The 19,828-nt window shown below is 35.4% G+C and overlaps 1 protein-coding gene across 1 annotated transcript in view; it reads left to right on the forward strand.

Annotated features, from left to right (window-relative positions):
- WDR27 (WD repeat domain 27) overlaps positions 1 to 19,828 on the forward strand; it is a 92,368-nt gene that overhangs the window by 40,295 nt on the left and 32,245 nt on the right. Inside the window, exons 22-23 of the mRNA XM_065679069.1 lie at positions 1,443 to 1,545; positions 12,835 to 12,933. Coding sequence (XP_065535141.1) covers positions 1,443 to 1,545; positions 12,835 to 12,933 — 202 coding nt within the window. The remainder of the gene's footprint in view (positions 1 to 1,442; positions 1,546 to 12,834; positions 12,934 to 19,828) is intronic.

Here is a 19,828-nt window from a genome sequence, read left to right on the forward strand (position 1 = left end):
CTGTGAAGGTTCAGAGTTAGACTCTGTAAAATGTGTCTTTTTTTATGCTTTACTGCATGATAGCCATTGGATCAGTCGTAAAGTAATGTTTTTGTTGAAGTATGCCTGTTTCACCTGGGTGAACAAAATCAACTCAGTATTCAGTGCGTTCTTACGTACACATGTGAGTCTATAACAGAACAACGTGGTACAAAGTTTTAGAGATTCCTGCATATGGGTTCAGTCAATCACATTAACACAGAGTCTGTGATTTCACTGGCCAGGAAAAATTGTGTATCACAGGTGTTGGCAGGAGATGTTACTCTTCCAGATTTGTTCCTGGACCTAGCATGCATAAAAAAAAAAAAAGAATGTGTGACAGCTGCATTACGGTGAAGTTGATAACATTCATAATAAAGGCAAAAGAAGAAAACAGATTGTTATGCCTGATTTGAAATAATACCTCATGGCTACAGAAATAAAGCTCTGAAAGAAGTTATTTACATGTAATGATAATTTGGAATGGGGTTGAAACTTTTGTTAAAGTGTCTTTTAACACAGAAGCAACTTTAAACACTACTTTTTTCCTTAGTTTTATAGTGGCTACCAAGCTATCTTTACAACCATGGATTTTTTTTAGATATTAGTCTTCATTTCATTAAAAACATTCTTTTTAGATGTTCCAAGTGTGCTCAGCTATCCAAGAACTCACTCCACAATACTGCCTTGCAATGTTAACATGAAAAGTAGGAAATGAATTCCTTGTATTAAATTTAAATGCATTCCTTCCTTTAGACTATATTAACACAGATATGTAAGAAGTTATCTATAGCTGTAGGACAGATAGCTAGACTTATCAGTTTGATTGTCATTTGGATATTGTCTTTCTTGAATTCACAAGATAAATTAGTACATGGAGTAGGAATGTAAATAGAGTAGCACAGATTAAATATCCAGATTTGGGTATAAGAAAAGCGAACAGTAATTATTTATGATTCCACATACTGGATTTTCATTTGATATTATAAATTACTCAAGGGAGATTTCTAAAGTGTCACAGAGCAGACTGGCTTTCACAGCACCCTACCCTTAATGCAGGGGAGTTTTTCTTTCCCTGCTGTGATGGCTAACTAACAGTAACTTAATGGTAGGCATCGCAGCTTCTCATTTCCAAATAGGAATGATTTTTTTGATCTTTGTAAACTAAACAATGCCCAAGTATGATTTTGGGCATTTTCCTGTGCCAGTTTTGTGTGTTTATTTTCTTTTTAGTTGTTAATATTCTTTAATGACTTTCAGTTTTGACAAAATCCTACTGCAGAGATATTTAAAACTTATGTGGTGGATTTGCCCCAGTAAGTTTGTAGACTAAGAAAAATGGATGACACTTCAGCATTTCATGAAAATGGCAGTCAAGAAGCTAGTTTTCCACTGGTGTTAATAAGACTGAAATTTCTCTGAAGGTGTGAACGTCGTTTTGAAGGGCACAGTAGCCGCTGCTATCCATGTGGAATTGCAGTGTCTCCTTGTGGACGGTTTATAGCCAGTGGATCAGATGACAAATGTGTAAGTAATGTTTTTCCTTATTTTCCTCCTATATCATAGGAGCTACTCCTATTGTATGCAAAGTAGTCTTTTTATGCATGTTTCTAGGATTCAGCTTGATGCAAAACAGGTCTATTATACTTTTTATGTCTTTCATTTTTATGTAGCAGTTATATATGATTCTTGATCTGTATGTTCGTTATTTTGCCTGAAAAAATCCCTGACCAACCAAATCTTAGTGTTCAAAGTAATTGTTAAAAGTTTGTTTCTGAATGGTTTTGTAGTTTTTTGACTCTCAATTGTCACGTGCCATCAAAGGTGGGAACGACAGCCCTGTAGCACAGCTTTATGTAGCGTGTATATATCTGACCACTAGGAACTATGTATCAACTATGCATTATTTTACTTAAGCTCCCAAATACAGCGTGATGAACCTTTCATTACTCGTTTTGTATGAACCCATCAGCTGAATACAAAAGAACAAGTCATTCAACTGTAATTAGAACTTTTGATAATTCAAGGTGTACTTTTGTGTGTGTGGTTCCTCCTCAGACAGGTTCTCTTCTTATTCAGTGTCAACTGTATTTAAATTATTACACTTAGCAAAGAGTCCTGAGTAAAAGTGTATTGCTACCTTTTTGACTATGCACTTATTTTTAATACAGTAAGTCCTGCATTGTTGCCTCAGTTTCTTGGTGTTTACTAAGAGGTAGATGACTGCTAGCTTGTAATATATGGCTTTGAAACTAGGTTAGGATTGGGTTCACTGTAAACACATCCTTCCAAAACAGCTAGGTAGGAAAGCTATTTAACTTCTAGGTATTTCTAGGTGACTTACCAGGACCATGACACAGGTTATTTTTGGACAGCTTCAAATTCAGAACAAGAGGAATTTATCGTTGTGGCTAGTTTTGAAATACTGGCTCAAATCGTGTGAAGATTAGAGATTTTATTGGCATATTGCTAGAGGTTTGGCAATACCTAATGTGTTCTTGACATTTCCATGATAAAATATTTTTTAAATTTTTGGTACTTGGCATTTCAAAATGTAGCTTGCTATACAAAAGAAAGGCTTTTTGCTTTGTTTGCTAAACAAAATGCATCTAATATTGATCCCAGCTCATGACATATGATATAAATATATTTAGTTGAGATTAATGAAAGCTATTTAAAGTTGATTTTGATTAGTATAAAAAGGTGCGGTCACAAGAACTTCTGTCTCCTCTTTTGCATTAAGGTTGTTTGGAATTACTGCTGATGCAAGAAAAGAAAGGCATAAAACTTGATTTTGCCATTACTCCAAAATTCTTGGCACTCGGTTGCTTGTCATAAGAAGCTGAATAGCTGGACTGCATCCTGCTGCAGTTGGCATGTGGTCCCTGGTGGGCACTGTGCCAGTCAATACTTTTTAGTATGGCTCTTCAGTTGGAATTTTGCATAATTTTCATCGTATGTCTGTAAAGATCTTTCATTGTTCTTCTTGTTGTCCCCTCAGGAAGAGGGGTCAAGTTTCAGACTCTTGCTACAACTGTACTGTTAGGACAAAATACAGTTTGAGGGCATTTTTCAAAGGCTTCTCTTTGAAATGTTGAGACTGGATGTACATTTGTGTTTCCTATTGAAAAAGAAAATTGAACATGGCACTGAATAGTTCATTCACATCTCTAAATTAATAATATCCTTACAGATGGACTGATGTGCAACTGAAACTGGTTTAAGATCATCGAGAAGCCACATATTGTTGCAGATTTTATTCTATGAGTGAATGTCCATTGGAATTCAAAAAGCTGCACAAAACTTCAACAGTGTGGATACAAAGTGTTGCCTCAAAATAATGCATTCTGGAAATACATTATGTAGCTTTCCACTGACCAGCAACTGCATCTCCAATCATCTCCGAGATTAATTTATCAAGTGCAATGCTTGCACCCTGTGGTTAACAAATGTGATTGAATTTACAGCCAAGGAGGCAGAATTGGAGTATAATTGAGAGACATCAATCTTTAACTGCCTTTTTTGATTTCAAAATATTCGAAGTGTTTGACGGAGAGGATTATGTTTGGCTGCACTGATTAATATAAAATCCACAGGGCATAGAATTAGAAAACTGAAATATGCTATTGTAAACAGAGAGATGCAAATTCTGTCTGCCTTTTTCTCTACTTACAAAGTAGATGGCCTATTTTATATGAGAACAGCTTGGTACAGCTTCTCTGTGGCTGAAGCAGCCCCTTGTTTTTATTTGAACTGCTTTTGTGTGTGTTAGTATGAGATTTGTACATATTGTAATTCACATGTTGAAAGTGTTCCCCTAACTGATTACTGCAGCTTCTTTAAGAGAACCTTTGTCAAGACATGTAGGTCCTGACAGTGTGATCAAAGCAAGTACCTTCAGTATCCTGGCTTTGAATTGTGATTATCCTTTCCATAGTTGATTGTGATTAGAAAACACAGAAAGTCAACACTTCTAATGTCTTCTCTTCATCTTAAATAGCCTAAGGTTGCAAACGACATGGGTGACATTTTCTTAAATGAATACACATAACATTTTAATTTCTAACCATTGTGCAAAAAGGCAGTGTGAGGTTTCTGTTTATCAGACAATAGTATTTAGGATGCTGGACAAATACTCTGATTTGATTTAGATTTCTATTTTCCTGGGCTCTGCACAATTATGTTTACCTAAACATTTGTTGACCAAAGCAATCTTAGTCTAAAAGGACAAAAATATCTGGAGGATGTTAAATGCTACTTTTAAAAATAGAAATTGCTAAACTTCTCCTGTGCTCCATGTAGTACTAGTTAGCTGGTTTGCTTCACATCTAATTAGGTTCTTCATTTCTGTCTCTGAAGACCTTAGGGTTCTCTGAGTAAATTCCAAGTTTCCAGAAAATAAAATGGGGAATTCAGAAATCAAGATTTGGCTCTTCAGTTGTTTACAAATTCATTCTTGCTAGCTCTCTTTGAACTGTAGTCTTTAAGGGGCATGTTTGATCCTAGTGCTGAAATGGAATTTGCTAACATAAAACCATGTCCATGTCAAATCTCAAACCTGGGCTTACAGTTCACACTGACAGACCCATATTGCAAACCCAGAAGTTTTTCAGCATAACAGGTAATGTATGCAATTGTCTTCCATTTTATTTATGCTTTACATCAAAGTAAAGGATTTTGCCTAAAACACTGTCTTTGAAACACATTCTAAATCCAGGATTAAATTTATGCTTTCTAACTGTGAAGGCAACAAATATATAGAGAGTAAGAAGACTGTTGTGTCTTCTCCAGAGGGCATCAGCACTGAAAAAAGTAACAGGAGACAAGATAAGGCAATTTGATCTTATACGTAACACTAGAGTTCTCACCGCATGTTAATCCCTGAATGTTAACATCTGGACAAAATTGGTTTTAGTGTAAATTTCCATTATACAAGTGATGCTGAAAACATACTGGTCAGAGGACAGATCCAAAGAATTCTGCAAACCTGTGAGTTCTGGCTGGATGCAAATCTCGACCTGATAGTGCTTGCAGACTCAGTTGTTTTCAGATACAAGATTCTGCATCTGCCATAATACAGTTAGAACTGTTAGTTACAGAGGCTGATATTCCAAATAGAATGTCAGTCCTACTGAGCAACATATTTTAATATTTTGCTACGATATATCTATTTAGTTGTCTCATTATTCACTGCCTCAAATAGCACAATATCTTTATTATTTTCCCACTTGGATTAGAAAAAATAACTTATAAGGACAAGAAAAATACGTATAATAGAACTCTTAGTTTTATTTTTATTTATTCTTACATCAGGATAGGTATCTTTAAATATATTATTTCTTATTTTATCAATCACAAATGCATTCAAAATGCAGTGCTGCTATCTCTCCAACTCATCATCTACTTTACTGAGCCACATATGTTTTGGCTTTGAGAAGCCACAGTGAAAGGAGCTCTATAACTCGAAGTAGTTTAATAGTAGTTCATTATTCTTGAGAGTATTTGGAGGTATCATTGATATTTAAATTAGGTATCTTTGATACAGTAGAGTATGCTGTAGTGTTGACTTTAATACAGGGTTTGAAAATTATGAGGATAGTTTCTTTACTGGGAAATTACTTCTAGAAATGTCTGATAGTGGTGTTGCATAGTATATATTGTCTGGTCTATCCTTCATACCAGAGGGCTTGCAGAACAGAATGTATTGTATGAAGCAGTGTCAGGGACTATTTGGGGTGTTTTGGTTTTCAGTGTCATTGGTATCCAGTGCTCATTTTCTTTCATATGTCCATATTGTTTATCTAAGATACTTTTTAAGGGAAAACATCTGGAGAAAATAGCACTAGTAATGTTTACTGTGGAAAAACCAGGGCTGCCATTGCTTGGCAGAAGGAAAACCATGGCAGAGAATGAATGACAGATACTGCCTCTCTGCCAGGTAGAGAAAATCTATCCCTTTCCAAACAAGAACAGAACTTTGTGTTACTCTTGAACCCCAGTTTCTTGGATTCTTTGGTAGTGTGATTGTCTCTTAGACCTATTATCCTAGGAGGGAAGAGATAAACATTGATTTCTTATTGATACAGCCATGACTTTACAGAGTGTTGTTACTTGGTTGTCTCTTGGGTATATCTTTAAAGATGATTGCAGATCTTAGCCTTGGTAGGTTATTTTATGAACCATGATAATATGTGAGCCTGAGCACATCAGTTATTCTTGTTTGCTTCTTGATCGGTTCAGACTGTTGCTTTATCTAAGCCTCTACACCTCTGAAGTGACCACCAAGAAAACAAACTGGCAGTTGAAATTATGGGAGGATTTTCTGCTGGCTACGGATGTGTGCATATTTAACCATTAAAGAACATCTTTTTTTCTAGTGGCCTGTTAAACTGCATTTTATGAGGCTGCAGTGTGTTACTGTGTTAACCTTTAATTTTGGTAATTAGGGAGCTGAGTGAAAGTATGAGAAATTAGCCTTTTTGCTAAAGAAAAATAATTTTATTGAAAAATACCCCATATTTAAACGTAAGCATGACAGGAACCCAAAGTAGATATGAATACCCAAATTTCATTTGGCATGCATGTAGCAGTGAAGTGCCAAAAGTGGGTATATATAGAGTTATACCCAGAGGGCTTGTGTTTTCTATATGTATGCCTCCTACTCTACAACTTTGACAGCAGCTGAATTTTGTGTCATTGGTATATATGCCTATAAACCTACAAGTTGATTGCATTGTGCTTGCAAATTTATTAAAATGGGGTAATCCTTTGTAAAGCTAATGAAATTTCCTATTATACCTGAAGATCTGAATGAAGATCCTCTACATCATGTGAATCTTGCAGTATTTCTGCCAGTCAACACCGGCATGTGAGCAGGGAATGCAATTACTGGTTCAGTTAATAGAGAAGAGTCTCAGCAGCAGTCAGAAAGAGATATGGCCAGAGTGGGTGTGATCCAACCATGCTGCTTTGTAATGAGAAGTGAAATTTTCTGTATTCTTAGAACAAAATCTTCAAGTAATAAATCTGCACTCTGCCAAACCTAAGTATGTTGTAAAAGTAAAAGGAACCTAAATACAACTGTGTTTGGTGCTACGCAAATTCCACAGGCAGATACGTAAAATCGGTCATATACATAAGGCTTTGAAATTGACTAATTAAATAGAAAGTAAAATCAGGAAAAATATAAATTGGAAGCTTCTAAGAAAGATGGCTTACAGAGATATGGTTTAGATTGGTTTATATAATCATTTTTTTAGTGAGGAAAATTCAAACTCCATTAACTATAACTGCTGGCACACTGATAAAATTGAAAAGTAACCCCTGCAAATTGAAAGATGACCAATCTTGATAATATTAACTTTTTAATAATAAAGAGCATTATTAATTTTCACTTACTCCTTTTGTAGGTATGTTGAAAAAACTCGGATGGAAACTTGGATCTTAGTGTAGTGGGCAGCTTCCTGTGACTACCAGGAAGACAGCCTCCATAAGAGACATTTAGAAGGGGAAGGGCCTTTCAGAGGGCATACTGTACTCAACATTTTGGTGACAGGGTTGAATAGACTTTCCATGTTACCATGTGGCAAGTGTATAAGATATCTTGGGACTAAAGAACGTTAATCAGTGCTTAGGATACTTGTGAAATCTGTTTTATGATGTGTGGGTTTGGCACTGATGCCTATAGTTACCGTAGTCTAACACTTTCCACTATAATTCTGTTTTCAGTTGCTTATAATTGAGAACATTTTGGGCTGAAACTTTCCATGCTGGGTGTCTGCTTCAGGCTGATTGTTATTTTTTGTTTTAGTGTAAGTAGTTCAGTTGCTTTTTCAGCATGAGATTGAGGAAAACTACATGGTTCAGTGGGAGATGTGCCCCAGTGTAAACAGGGGGTGGTGGCGGAGTGCAAGCCAAACAATCATATCATGTAGCGTGGGAGTGTGCATCAGGTTTGCTGGCATTAATGGAGGTAATGGAGACTAATACCTTGTTAGTAAATCCAGATATCTTTCATAAAAGTGTAAGTAAGATTATGTATTTATTTTTCTATCAAGAGGCTTTAAAGCTTCCATCTTCTGTAGCTCATTTGAAATATTAGTAAAAATAATCATAGGAAAGGGATGGCTGGCCAAAACTACTGAACTAAAAAATAGTTTTATTTTTGTAAAGTCAAATTAAGTATCCTGGATACCAGTGTCTTTTTTTTTTTTTTTTTTCCCTGTGATTTGTTTGTAAAATATGTGCTCTAGTTTAAAGCCACAGAAATTACAAATGTCTTTTCTTGAAACTGCTGTTGCTTTTCTGGTCCCTGTGCAAGAGCTGATAAAAAGGAGAACTTGTCTGTTATGCTTTCAGTGTTTCTCTTTGATTGATTTAAGACAAGGGGGTGATGGGTTTAACGTTAAACAGGGGAAGTTCAGGTTAGATATAAGGAAGAAGTTCTTTACTGTGAGAGTAGTGAGGCACTGGAACAGGTTGCCCAGAGAAGTGATAAATGCTCCGTCCCTGGCAGTGTTGAATGCCAGGTTGGACAGAGCCTTTGGCAACATGGTCTAGGGTGAGGTGTCCCTGCCCTTGGGAAGGGAGTTGGAAATAGATGATCTTAAGATCCTTTCCAACCCGAACCATACTATGATTCTATGGTTCTATGATTTCCTTCCCTTTCTTTCCCTTCCCAGGAGGGAGTGAGAGTACAAGTAGTTTGATTCAAATGCATATGGCAATGGATTGGACTAGGGGGCTGTGGGAACAGATGGGGACAGGTTTTGTTTGAAGACAGAGTATAAGAAACAGTGGAAAAAATTTCTAGTGAAACTCTGCAGATAGAGAGTCAATTTATAGAGCACAGTCTCTCTACCAATGCAGTAGAATTAAGTAGTTTTCCATATTGATATAAATCCTTCCCTTTAAGGAGGGATCTTCACCCTTCTTCCTTGTCTCTTGCTACAAACTTGAAGAAGAAAGCACAAGTTTGTATGTATGTGTAAGGTGCTAAATATGCTTTTACACTGTGGGCTAATGAAAACTGACTACTCCAAATTTTCTTCAAACTTCAAGTGAAAAGAAACACAAATATGTATGTGGTTATAGGTGCAGGAAACTTGTTTGGAAGCTATTGGTACAGGTAAATGATTTTTACTTTTGGCTGACCCTTGGACAGAAATGGAAAGGAAATGCCAATATCTACTGAAGCAGTATTTTTATTACAAGAAATTGGTCTTAATATAAAAAAAAGAGATTGACTTTGGCTAAAGTCTATAACAGATTATGTGCACATATGCGTATTGGGGATTGCTGAGTACTTCCTAGACTGTTTTGCTTTCTTTTTTATTACATTTGGTTTGCTGAAAATCTGTTCTTCCTCTGTCATTGAATTTATATTTTCAACTTAAATTTTGTTTTTCTTCTGTGGCTAGTGTTATGGTATCATTTATAAACCACTTACTGTTCTTTATGTTTTTTTTTCTGTAGAGAAGAATATGCTAAAAAAAAATCTAGTAAGTATAGAATAGAAAACCAATTTGAATGACTTCAAAATGTAGTAAAACTAGAATGATGGCAGGCTACAGTAAGAGAATGTTTATACTGGAGTTATTCCATCTTTTATGAATTCCTGAATGTAATTTCTGTTAAAATACAATTTCCTTTTTTTTTTATTGAAGTTAAAAATAAATTTACTTAAAAGTTTATTTTTAATCTTGCACCAAGTTGACTTTTATTTTCAGAATTTAAGTCTATCACTGGCTAGCTTAAATACCTGTGACCAGAGTTACTTATATAGAAACTGGTTTTATATAGTTTTTAATGGTGATGTTTTTCTTTTAATCACAATTTATTGTGTTGCCTGTCAAGATTTCTCTGATTTGAAATACTTGCTCTACTTCCCTTAAAGCTGCCATAAGTGGAAGAGAAGATGATAGCTGCCACTACACAATAAACTATTCTGAGATGTAATTGGGGAATCTGCCACTCTTTTTTTTTTTTTTTTTATTTCGTTAAGCTGAACCACCTGCCCTAAATATTTCAGGTTTATAGGTCTAGAAATTCAGTATCAGAAGGAAGCTTAACACTAGTTCTGTTAGGATAGAATTGTATGAATAAAGTACAATGGGAGAGTTGTGTTCCCAGCCATGTTCTGTGTTTTGTCTAGCTGATGAATGCTTCAGTGGTTAGCTACAGGTGGGCATCTCTCAGTACTTGCTTGTCATTATTTTTCTCTGACTGAGTAAATCTTGTTACACAATGTGATGATTCACAAAAGTGCTGCATTCCAAGCTAGCCTCTAGCTCAGGGCTTGAAATGATTTCTATAAGACTTTCAATGCTTTTTAGGTTGAGAGGTGTGATTAGGTGTCATCTCTTTTTAGACAGCTGAATACATGCTTGCTAGATTCTATTGAAGCTGCATAGCGATTTTTGAAAGAAAGGTATGAGCTATATGGTTGATTTAGAAACTGTGTGGAATACCTGGGTTTCACAAGCATTGAATTTGTCTTGAAAAAAAACACCCCAACATTGAAATATTATCACATCTACTTTACGGAGAGGAATGGGGACATAGAGATTAAGACAAAAATGAATGTACTTCTCCCAAAATTAAACTGAAAACCTGGAATGGAAAATTAATTTTTATTGGATAAGTTTGGCAAAGGTCTATAAGCCACTAGATTAGGATGGAAAATTTTCAGCTTCACTAACGATGTCTCTCTGTGGTATGTTCCCTTAGTTAAAACATGAGGCCATGTTTCTTAGCTCAGAAATTGTTGGAAGGCATTGTAGATCTGTAATTCCGAGCATTTGGTGTTTTGTCTCTTGCTGTCCTTGACTTTCCCTTCTTTGTGCCCAATTTCATGGAAGGGAGGGAGGAAAGTAGGCTTGAAAAGTAAACGCAGGGCAATTTGGGGCCAGAAAGGGAAAAGATGGTGTGCGATAGCATAGTGCTGTCTGGTGCCTATACCTCTTTGCAAAGACTGGTCTCAGTATATGCAGAAGAACAGATTCAGGCATTCGAACAACTTGCAATTGCAGAGTAATTAGCTTGTGAATGGAAGTAATTGTTTGCGATAGGAGTTTCATAAATCTATAAATTCTAGAGTTGATTCAGTTATCTCCAGTATTTTCCTTATTCAGTTCTGTTCTTTTTAATTCTGTACTTTCCATCAGAAAAAATAATTTCATGTCTTAGAGACACGGCAGAATGGTTTTCTTTGTGGCATCATATCTATCACTTTTATCTTGTTCCTATCTTTTCCCTTGTCAACTGATCATGTCCCAGATGGTGTAAGTCATGGCACTGTGGTGTGGCCATATGCTTTACGACAAACATAAAAAAAAATCTGCTTTTATATTACTAGCAATCAAATACTCATTATTATGACCAGTTTCCTGAGATGTCTGAAAAGTAGGGAGGAGGGTCTTACTTTTTAAGGGAGAATTTCCAATTACCAAGCATTTGCTGTATCCTTTTAGGAAGGACACGATGATTTTACCACATTACTGGGAATTGTGCTACTTTCCCAGCTAGTATGGCAATATCTTTGTGGAATGCTATGCAAGATCCAGAGGTTAAAAATGGATACCTATGTTTCTTTCTGTTTTTAAGTATTTCATTTATGCCAGTAGGTGGTTTTAATCCTATACCCTGGACTGAATCCAGTATATGTGAGGTATATAAACTGAATGCATTTAAGTAGATTTACAGTTGGCCTGTTGGTTTACCTCTCAATGAATATGGTCATGAATGGAATATTTGACATTGAGGATTATCCGGTGTTTTTTCAGTGCTGGCTTGGACTAGATAATCTTTGCAGTTGACTGATAAGATTTGTTTTCCGAGTGAGGCACTAAATGTTTTTCAGGGCCTACACTGGTCCATGGATCTTTTAATAAATTGGGAAGACTGTCTATTGAGTCCACAAGTTTTTGGGACACACATCTTGTAGCAGTTTGCCATCTGCTACGGGAAGCTCAGCTGCCTTGGTTCTGAATGATAACTAATTTTAGGGTGGTATCAACGAATAAAATGTCACAGAGTAATATATTGTTGCAATAATGTCTATGCAATTTGGGTTAATGTATCTTAGGCTGTGCTCTGAATTCCATGTTCATAGTCTTAACTGCAGAGATTTAGTAAAGACAGTGGAACATTTTATTTTTTTTTATTGTGACTGAAAAGTTTGGATTGTTGTATTTGACTATTTTTTGCATGCTTTACAATATATTATTTTGAGAAGCACATTTTATGTAGAATGTACAAAGTAAGTCTGCATCTACATTTGTGCCTTTTTTGAATATACCTTGTGTATGCATACTGTCTGACTGTATCCTGCAAATAATTGTTATTTATACTAGATGAGGCATAGTGTAAAACAATCCTATGTGCCTGTATGTGACTCTCTCAAGAGTTTTTTAATTTAGAAACTGAGATTTCTAAACTTTCGGTTTAGATTCTACATATTTCTACTTAAAATAAATGGTTTAAATTCTGAAGGACACCCTTTAAAATACATTTTTAAAGGGTCATTTTACCTGCCTACGTGAAATGTTACTAATGTTTTGTTATTTAAGGGGAAAAGATAGTGTTACTCCTTCTAAATATTTTTTTTTTTTAATTAACTTAAGCTTTTGCTAAATTATCCTGAATTATAGAAATCAGTTCTAAGATGCTGGTGACTTTCCTATCTGTTTAGCTATTATGAAATTTTCCTAACTTCTCCATAGGCTGAATCTTTAGTCTTCGTATACTATAAATTCTTTCTTCCAAAATGTTGTTTGTTTTTTTTTTAAATGAGAATACAATTTTACTGTTTTTTAGGCTTACATATATGAAATGCGTTCAAGCCCTTTTTCACATAAACTGGGTGGACACACAGAATCTGTTACCAATGTGACTTTTAGTCCCTCATCTCCACAGGTAAGTCATTGCTTTTTTTCCCTCTATTTGTAATTAAAATATGTAAAATCTTCACTATAAGCTTGCTTTTTACTACTGTTTTATTTACCTGCCAAAGTGCTCTGCGGCTGTAAGGGTTGTTCCTCTACTTCCGCCGTGGTTATTGTGTCAGTTATAAACTCATACAAAATGCTGCATGCTACAGAGACAAATGCTTTGACTAAGTGCCTACAAAGAAGAATTCTGGCATGGGAACTATTGCAAAACTGTACTTCTTGAATGTTGGGAAAATGTACATCTGCCTCAAATTACCTGACTGGACTATTAATAAGAAGTAAGTAGGGGCAAGGAAATGGCAAGGGGCTTAGGTGTGCTCTAGTTACTCAAAGGCCTGGAAGATTTAAAAAGCAGTGTTATTTTAAATGATGCCATGTCAGAATAAATAGTGTAATAACTTTATCACAGTGTTTTGAACAAGTATCATTGTTGTGTTTTGAGCCTTTCAGATATCTATAAGTAAAAAGTACTCCAAAGAAGTTAGGCATTAGGCAATGACAGTTCCTATTTTTTACTGATCATTAATACTAAACTATGTTAACAGCATTGTATTTCAATGTAATGGTTTAATTATAGTACAGCAGTAGAAAACAGACTTCTGTATGTATATGTTTTACCTTGGAACAATAGCTTCCCTACAGCTTATCAGTCACATGATTTTTTTGTATATTGTTTTGAATCCTACAGACTTACCTTCTTTGTTTTAATTCATTGAAACATTAAAATGCATTGAAGGATTGATGCTTTCTATACTTCTTATTTTAAAAAGACAACAGTGGTCGTTACATACAAAAGAGTGTACAGTAGCTCTTTACATCCTCAACACTGGCTGTACTGGGTGCTATCAAAAAATATTTATGGAGTAAGCATAATTTCTTTACATGTGGAAATATTGTCACATTTACATATCTCCTTTCATTTGTAAATAAAAATGCCAGCATTCCTGTGATTTTAGAATTTCTGGAAGCTTTATTCCATGTGTATGATGTGGTTGAACTGAGAACCTGTTAATTGCTATCTTGTGGTAAGTATTATGAATTTCTGTTCTTTGGATTCAGCAATGCTATGTTCAACCAAATGGTATAGTTTATTAAATTTTGCACCCAGATAAAAACTAGTTTGAGGTTTAACACTGGACAGAGTTCTGCAAAAAATACGTTATATTATATACCAAGTAATAGAGCTGTCTGTAGTCTTGCAGCATCCTGATCTGTGGTCCAGCTGTTGGAATGTATTTTAGTGGAAAATATCTTATTAAAGTTTAACTGTTAAAAGCCTAGAAGCTCAATTGCAATAAGTCTGTGACTCAAGACTTTGAAGTAACTATGTTAAGGCAAATAAGTTGTTGATCAGGTGGGTAGAATCCATAAATGGTATAAAATAAACAGTGGCGATGGTTACAAGCCAGACTGGTCTAAATGGAAAGTGTTCCTTGGGGCTCAAAGCCCTTAATACTGAACTGTATGAAGTAGAGTCAGTTTGGTTAAGAGCCAAATCTGAAGTCCAAGGACCAGAAACCCTTTTCTTGAAGAGCTTTCCTGGGAAGCAAGAGCCGTGGATTTGAACCAGCTGATAAATTTCCCTATAAATATGGTTTGGGGGAAGATTTTGAAGCTGATGTTAGTAGGAAGACTTTACTAGAAAGCAAGGAATGCACAGAAACTGCTCCTTTGAAGGGTTACAGTTGCATTGTAAATTCCATTAATCAAGTCAGTCTATATAATAAGTACTCCAAAATGTTTTCTAAATAAGTATTTTTTGGGGAGTTGCAGAACCACAAAAAAAAAAAAAAAAAAAAAAAGAAAGAGAAAAATCACCTGGGCTTTCCAACATAAGATGTAGCATGAAGTTAGGAATAGAAGCTAAGAAATGAAATGGTAAGCTTGTGGAGTGGAAAGGAAGAAAACTGCTATTAAATCAGTAAAGAATAATGCCATGCCTTGGAAGAAAGACTTCATTAGGCAGCCAGAGTTTCCAACACTAGAAGAATTTTATACCTACCACTAGTGAGGGATTTAAAGTTGACACTGTTCCTGTTTCATCCAAAGTTTGAATGAATACGACCGGGAATTATATTGGATTATGAATAACCTCTGCACAAAGCCCCATTGCATTCAATGGGAAACACTGGCAGGGAAGAAGTAAGGGGTGAAAAAAGGGAAGTGGCTGATGAGTGAAATTCAAACATTACGGCTAAGTTTTCTGTTGTGGAAAGATCCAGCCAAGAGTGAGGTGTGCTGGCAGCACTCCAGTTCAGTGGTTGCTTGCCCAGCACCTGTCCAATGAGGTAGTTTGTTCCAGCCATTATTATAACTCTCACTTGCATAAGTGTTCTTCCAGAAAAGGGAAAAAACCTGGATGGGTATAATAGTAATTTTTTAAGTGATGGGGGGCATTGTTGCTTTCACCATATAATACTCTGGAATGACTTATCAAATGGCTGCTATGAAAGCTGGACAAGAGAAATAAAATGGAAGCTTTGCAATTATCTTAATTTTCTAGATGATTTATCAGTTTTATTATTCTCATTGTCACTTCCTCATTTTCACTCATTGTTCAAAACTTACATAGCACAAAGCGTGTATCTTATCAAAAATATTAATTGAATTTCAATCTATTTTAGGGAAAATACATTAAGGGATATTATAGTGTTTAACTGTGATGACTATAACACATTTGAGTCAATCTAAGTTAAAATAGGGTGGGAGCCTTATCTTCCAAATATGGGAACAATAAATCATCTTTCTTTGAAATGGTTTTGAAGCAAGATAAAAACAAATGGGGATACTACTGTCATCAGCTGGTTTTTGGTGGCTTGTAGTTGAGTATTGGTTTCATCTTTGTGCAAGCTGAGTGAACACTGTGTGGCAAAACCGTCCAAGTACACTCTTGCATATTATTATCCTCATCAGTAGCTGCTTAAGAAAAATAATTTAAAAAAATGTCCTGGAATTTAATGTTTCGTGACAGAATCATGACTTTGGATTCAGTATGTAATTGCTACCACTGTATGGATACACTCAGACGTAGCTTTGAGAGAGGAAAAGAAAACCCACCAGAAACTACACATAAATAGAACAAGCCCTGAGCAACCTGATCTGAGTTCAGCATTGACCTTATTTTGGGTGGAAGGTTGTATGAGACCATTTCCTCAAGTCCTCAGAAGGTTTCCTGTTTGAAGTATGCAGATATTTAAACACATGCTTGATAAGTCGATGTAGGGAATTTGATGAAAAATAATCAAAAACATAATTTGCATTGTATGAAATATGGAAAATCTTTTCTATTCTCTTTGTCTATAGATTTAAAGGAAGTAAATATATGACAGTATGATGTAACCACCCAACTGATATCCCAAGAGATAACTTCAAGATTAAAAAACCTCCACAGATCAAAACTAGACTAAAATGCACAAAGTCCTCCGTAACCTGGTCTGAGTTCAGTGTTCACCTTACTTCAAGCAGACTGGATGATAAGATTTCATGTTATTCCTGCAAATTGAATTATTCTTTGTGCTATATATACAAGCTCCAGAAATCTCGTTACTGGAGACATGACAATTTAAAATTGCCATGTAGTAAACATTAACATCTTGTGATTACCATGTAAGCTCAGCTAGTGGTAAAATATCTAATTTACATGTGTGGAAGGTATTAATGAAAATTTTTACTCAATAGAATATATATATATTTTGTATTAATTTATAAGTCTGATTTTATGTTTAGAAGTACAGCTATTTCAAATAGTAGTAGTTTTAGGTGTTACTATATTGTGGCACATTTAGATGTGCCACACTCACACCAACTCACCTCATGTGCATTACTTGGCAGCTGGAGAAAGTTGAATAGTAGAGATCTGGAGAACTCTCACAAACTAGATTTGCATGGGAGCCACCAAAAATTTTGTACTGATTTTCTGCTGACCTGCTTGAACAGGGACATATTTAATGTTCCCAGTCAGGATGTTTGCTTGTGGGTCTCAGGTAGATAGTAATATGATTTCACACTAACACCACAACTTAGTCAGGGTTGGCTACAGGTGATTTTGGGTGTGTCTGGAAATATGAGTTATCATCTTTTACTAGCTCCTAACAAAGTATATTTTTCCTGGTGGTCACATCTGGAGGTGTCACTTTAAATAAACTTATATGAAAACTCCATTCTGTTGCAATTTTGGTTCAACATTGATGGTTCACTTAATCATAAAATTTTCCACAATGGAGGTAGGTTTTGTAGTGATGTGGAAAACTTTTTCAGACTTTAATTTGCTGAGTTTTGGCTTTAGTATCGTATTAGTCTTGCCTGATTCCTATGTAGAGCGCATTTTTTCCAGCATGATATTGTTCCTTAGGATTCAGGGCTATCTTGTCACAGACTAGATCATGTGGATTTAGAAATTGTGACCAGTTTGCCCTCTAATATGATATCACAGAAGTTAGGAAAGCTCTTTCACATGGATCTTTTGACCCTACTGTTTATCCCAGTCGATCCCAATTACTCCCTCTCATAATCCATAAGTACATCAAAGCTAGTTGTAAATGTAATTTCATAATTTTTGGTTTTATCTCTCCCGTAATTTTGTCTCTGAGAGGAATAAGCAGCCAGCTGTCAGTTTTTCTGATCTTCTGTTCCAGAAGATCAAATTCAAAGGCTAGAAAATGCTATCAGATTCTAAAAATTCAATTTTTTCTTTTGCTTTTCTGAAATGTATTAAAAAAAATAATTCTGCTTGAAGATAACTTTCAAGAATCTGGTTTTAAAAAGTTTTTTATAGACATTTGTTGAAAACTGAATTGGTAAAATACCTTTGTCTTATTTACTGCCCTTGGATTGAGCAACCTATATATTCATGAAGCAAGTCGAAGCAGAAGATGGAAAGTAGAGCTAGCTTGGACATCTGAGGGGAAGCTGTTGTCACAAAAACTTCAGGAGTGTGCGAGTGCTCTCATAAGGAACAAGAAAGCAGCGAAGTAGCAATGAAAAGGCTTGAGATGAAGTCTGAGAAAAGCAAGCAGGATCAGAGTGGATAGCTCATTTAAACAAAAATCTGGCAACTCTGCAGCAGCCAAGGGGCAGAGATCCTCTTGTACTGTCTAAAAAACCATAAACATCCACATATATAAAGGCTAGAATGGGTTTTCTGAAGCCTCAGAAAGTTAGGAACTGAGACTAGTGATGTAAGCATATCTGTGGAAAAGGACACCTGGTAAAACTCTGAAGACAGCTTACTTTCTTTAGGACTTTAATTAGCTTCAAAAGTAATAGGCTTTTGCAAATAGGTTACTATTCATCTCAGAAAACATACTTTCCTTGAATTTGAGGAAATTCACAGATTTCCTGAGCTGGAACTTAATATACCTCTACTATGCATGTTAAATAGCTACAGTTAATTTACATAATATGTGTATATATATATATATATATACAGTTAATAAAACATAATTGTCTAAATGCAGTAATGTCCTGCCCAGGAATTATTGATGGAGAAGAAAAGACGTGGGTTTTTTTTCATCAGAAATGGACTGCTGAATTGTTAATTATTCTTGAATACAAGAATTCCCAAACCTACTCGTACCATACAGGTCTTTTTTTTTGCTTTAGGACTTTCTACTGTAGAGACCTTCAAGCATTTGCTGTGCTGCCATCTTAAGAGTTTGTACTCCTATGACAATGTAAGTTAGGTTACATGTTAAACATGCTTGCAACTAAAGCAGTTTAAGCTAGCATGTTTTACTTAATTCTTTTGATTCTCTGGTGCTGTATATGCAGTCACTTAGCTGGCTTGGCTGAGAATCTTCAAATGCAGAGTGTGATTAAAATTAAATGACAAAACAGAGAAAACTGTGAAAGGGACTAGTGTTTTTCTAGCACATCCTTATGCTTCTGAACATCAAGTTTTCAACTCCACTTATTTCACAAACCTGTTCTCTTTCTACATACTACTTTAAGGTGCTGAGGAAGAAATTTCATCAGTTGTCTTTATGAGCAGTAGTGTGCAGTAATGCAGGCTTTGTATGCACACTGTCTTTGCCAAAGACTCTGCTGCAGCTTGTGTCTGCTGAGAAACTATTTCCTTTACCTATGTTCAGCCAAAGAAGACAGCTGCATTAAAAAGAAAAAAAGCCTGCTGCTGACCTCATATACATGCTTTCTGAGGTTTCTGAATGTATTTCTTTCCTTGTCTTTTAGCCAGATTTGTGTACTCTCATTTGTGTAGCCTTAGAGTACACATATCTTAAATTTAATGAACATGTAAGTTTAATTTTTCTATCCAATTTACTGAAATCACAGTCTGCCTAAATTTTATTAACATTCTGTTTTCATTCACCATCATGTTCAATATACCTCTTCATTTATCCTCAAATGTACAGATTTATTATCTTGGTATTAATTGTAAAACAAAAAAACACCTGAGATGGCACTTAATACAATTTGTCTTAATTTTCATAGGCTAAAGGCTGTTCCAGTTTGATCAACTTGTAAATGGTACTAAGATATTAACATAATGCAGTCTAAGGCAGATTCATGTGCCCTTTCTTATAATTCTCAGAAATAAGACTTATCGGAGGGAGAAGTTGGATTCCCTGGACCAAACACTGCAGTAAAAAGATCTCTGCAAAAGGTAACAGCACCCTGAGTGCTGCTGAGCAAATAAATCATTATGACAGCGGGTGAGACCTTTGGGGTATTTTATGTAAGACAGTGCTTTTAAAAAAATCATTAACAGTCACTGACTGATGCAGCTGTGTAGTTTACAAGGCTGTAACTTGTTAATAACCTGTGAGATAGTCTTCAAATTTAGAGAACTGCATAACCATTCAACTTTCAACAGTTAAATGAATTAAGAAATTCAGGCAAAG

The sequence above is a fragment of the Lathamus discolor genome, chromosome 5, assembly GCF_037157495.1.
Source record: "Lathamus discolor isolate bLatDis1 chromosome 5, bLatDis1.hap1, whole genome shotgun sequence".
Classification (NCBI taxonomy): Eukaryota; Metazoa; Chordata; class Aves; order Psittaciformes; family Psittacidae; genus Lathamus; species Lathamus discolor.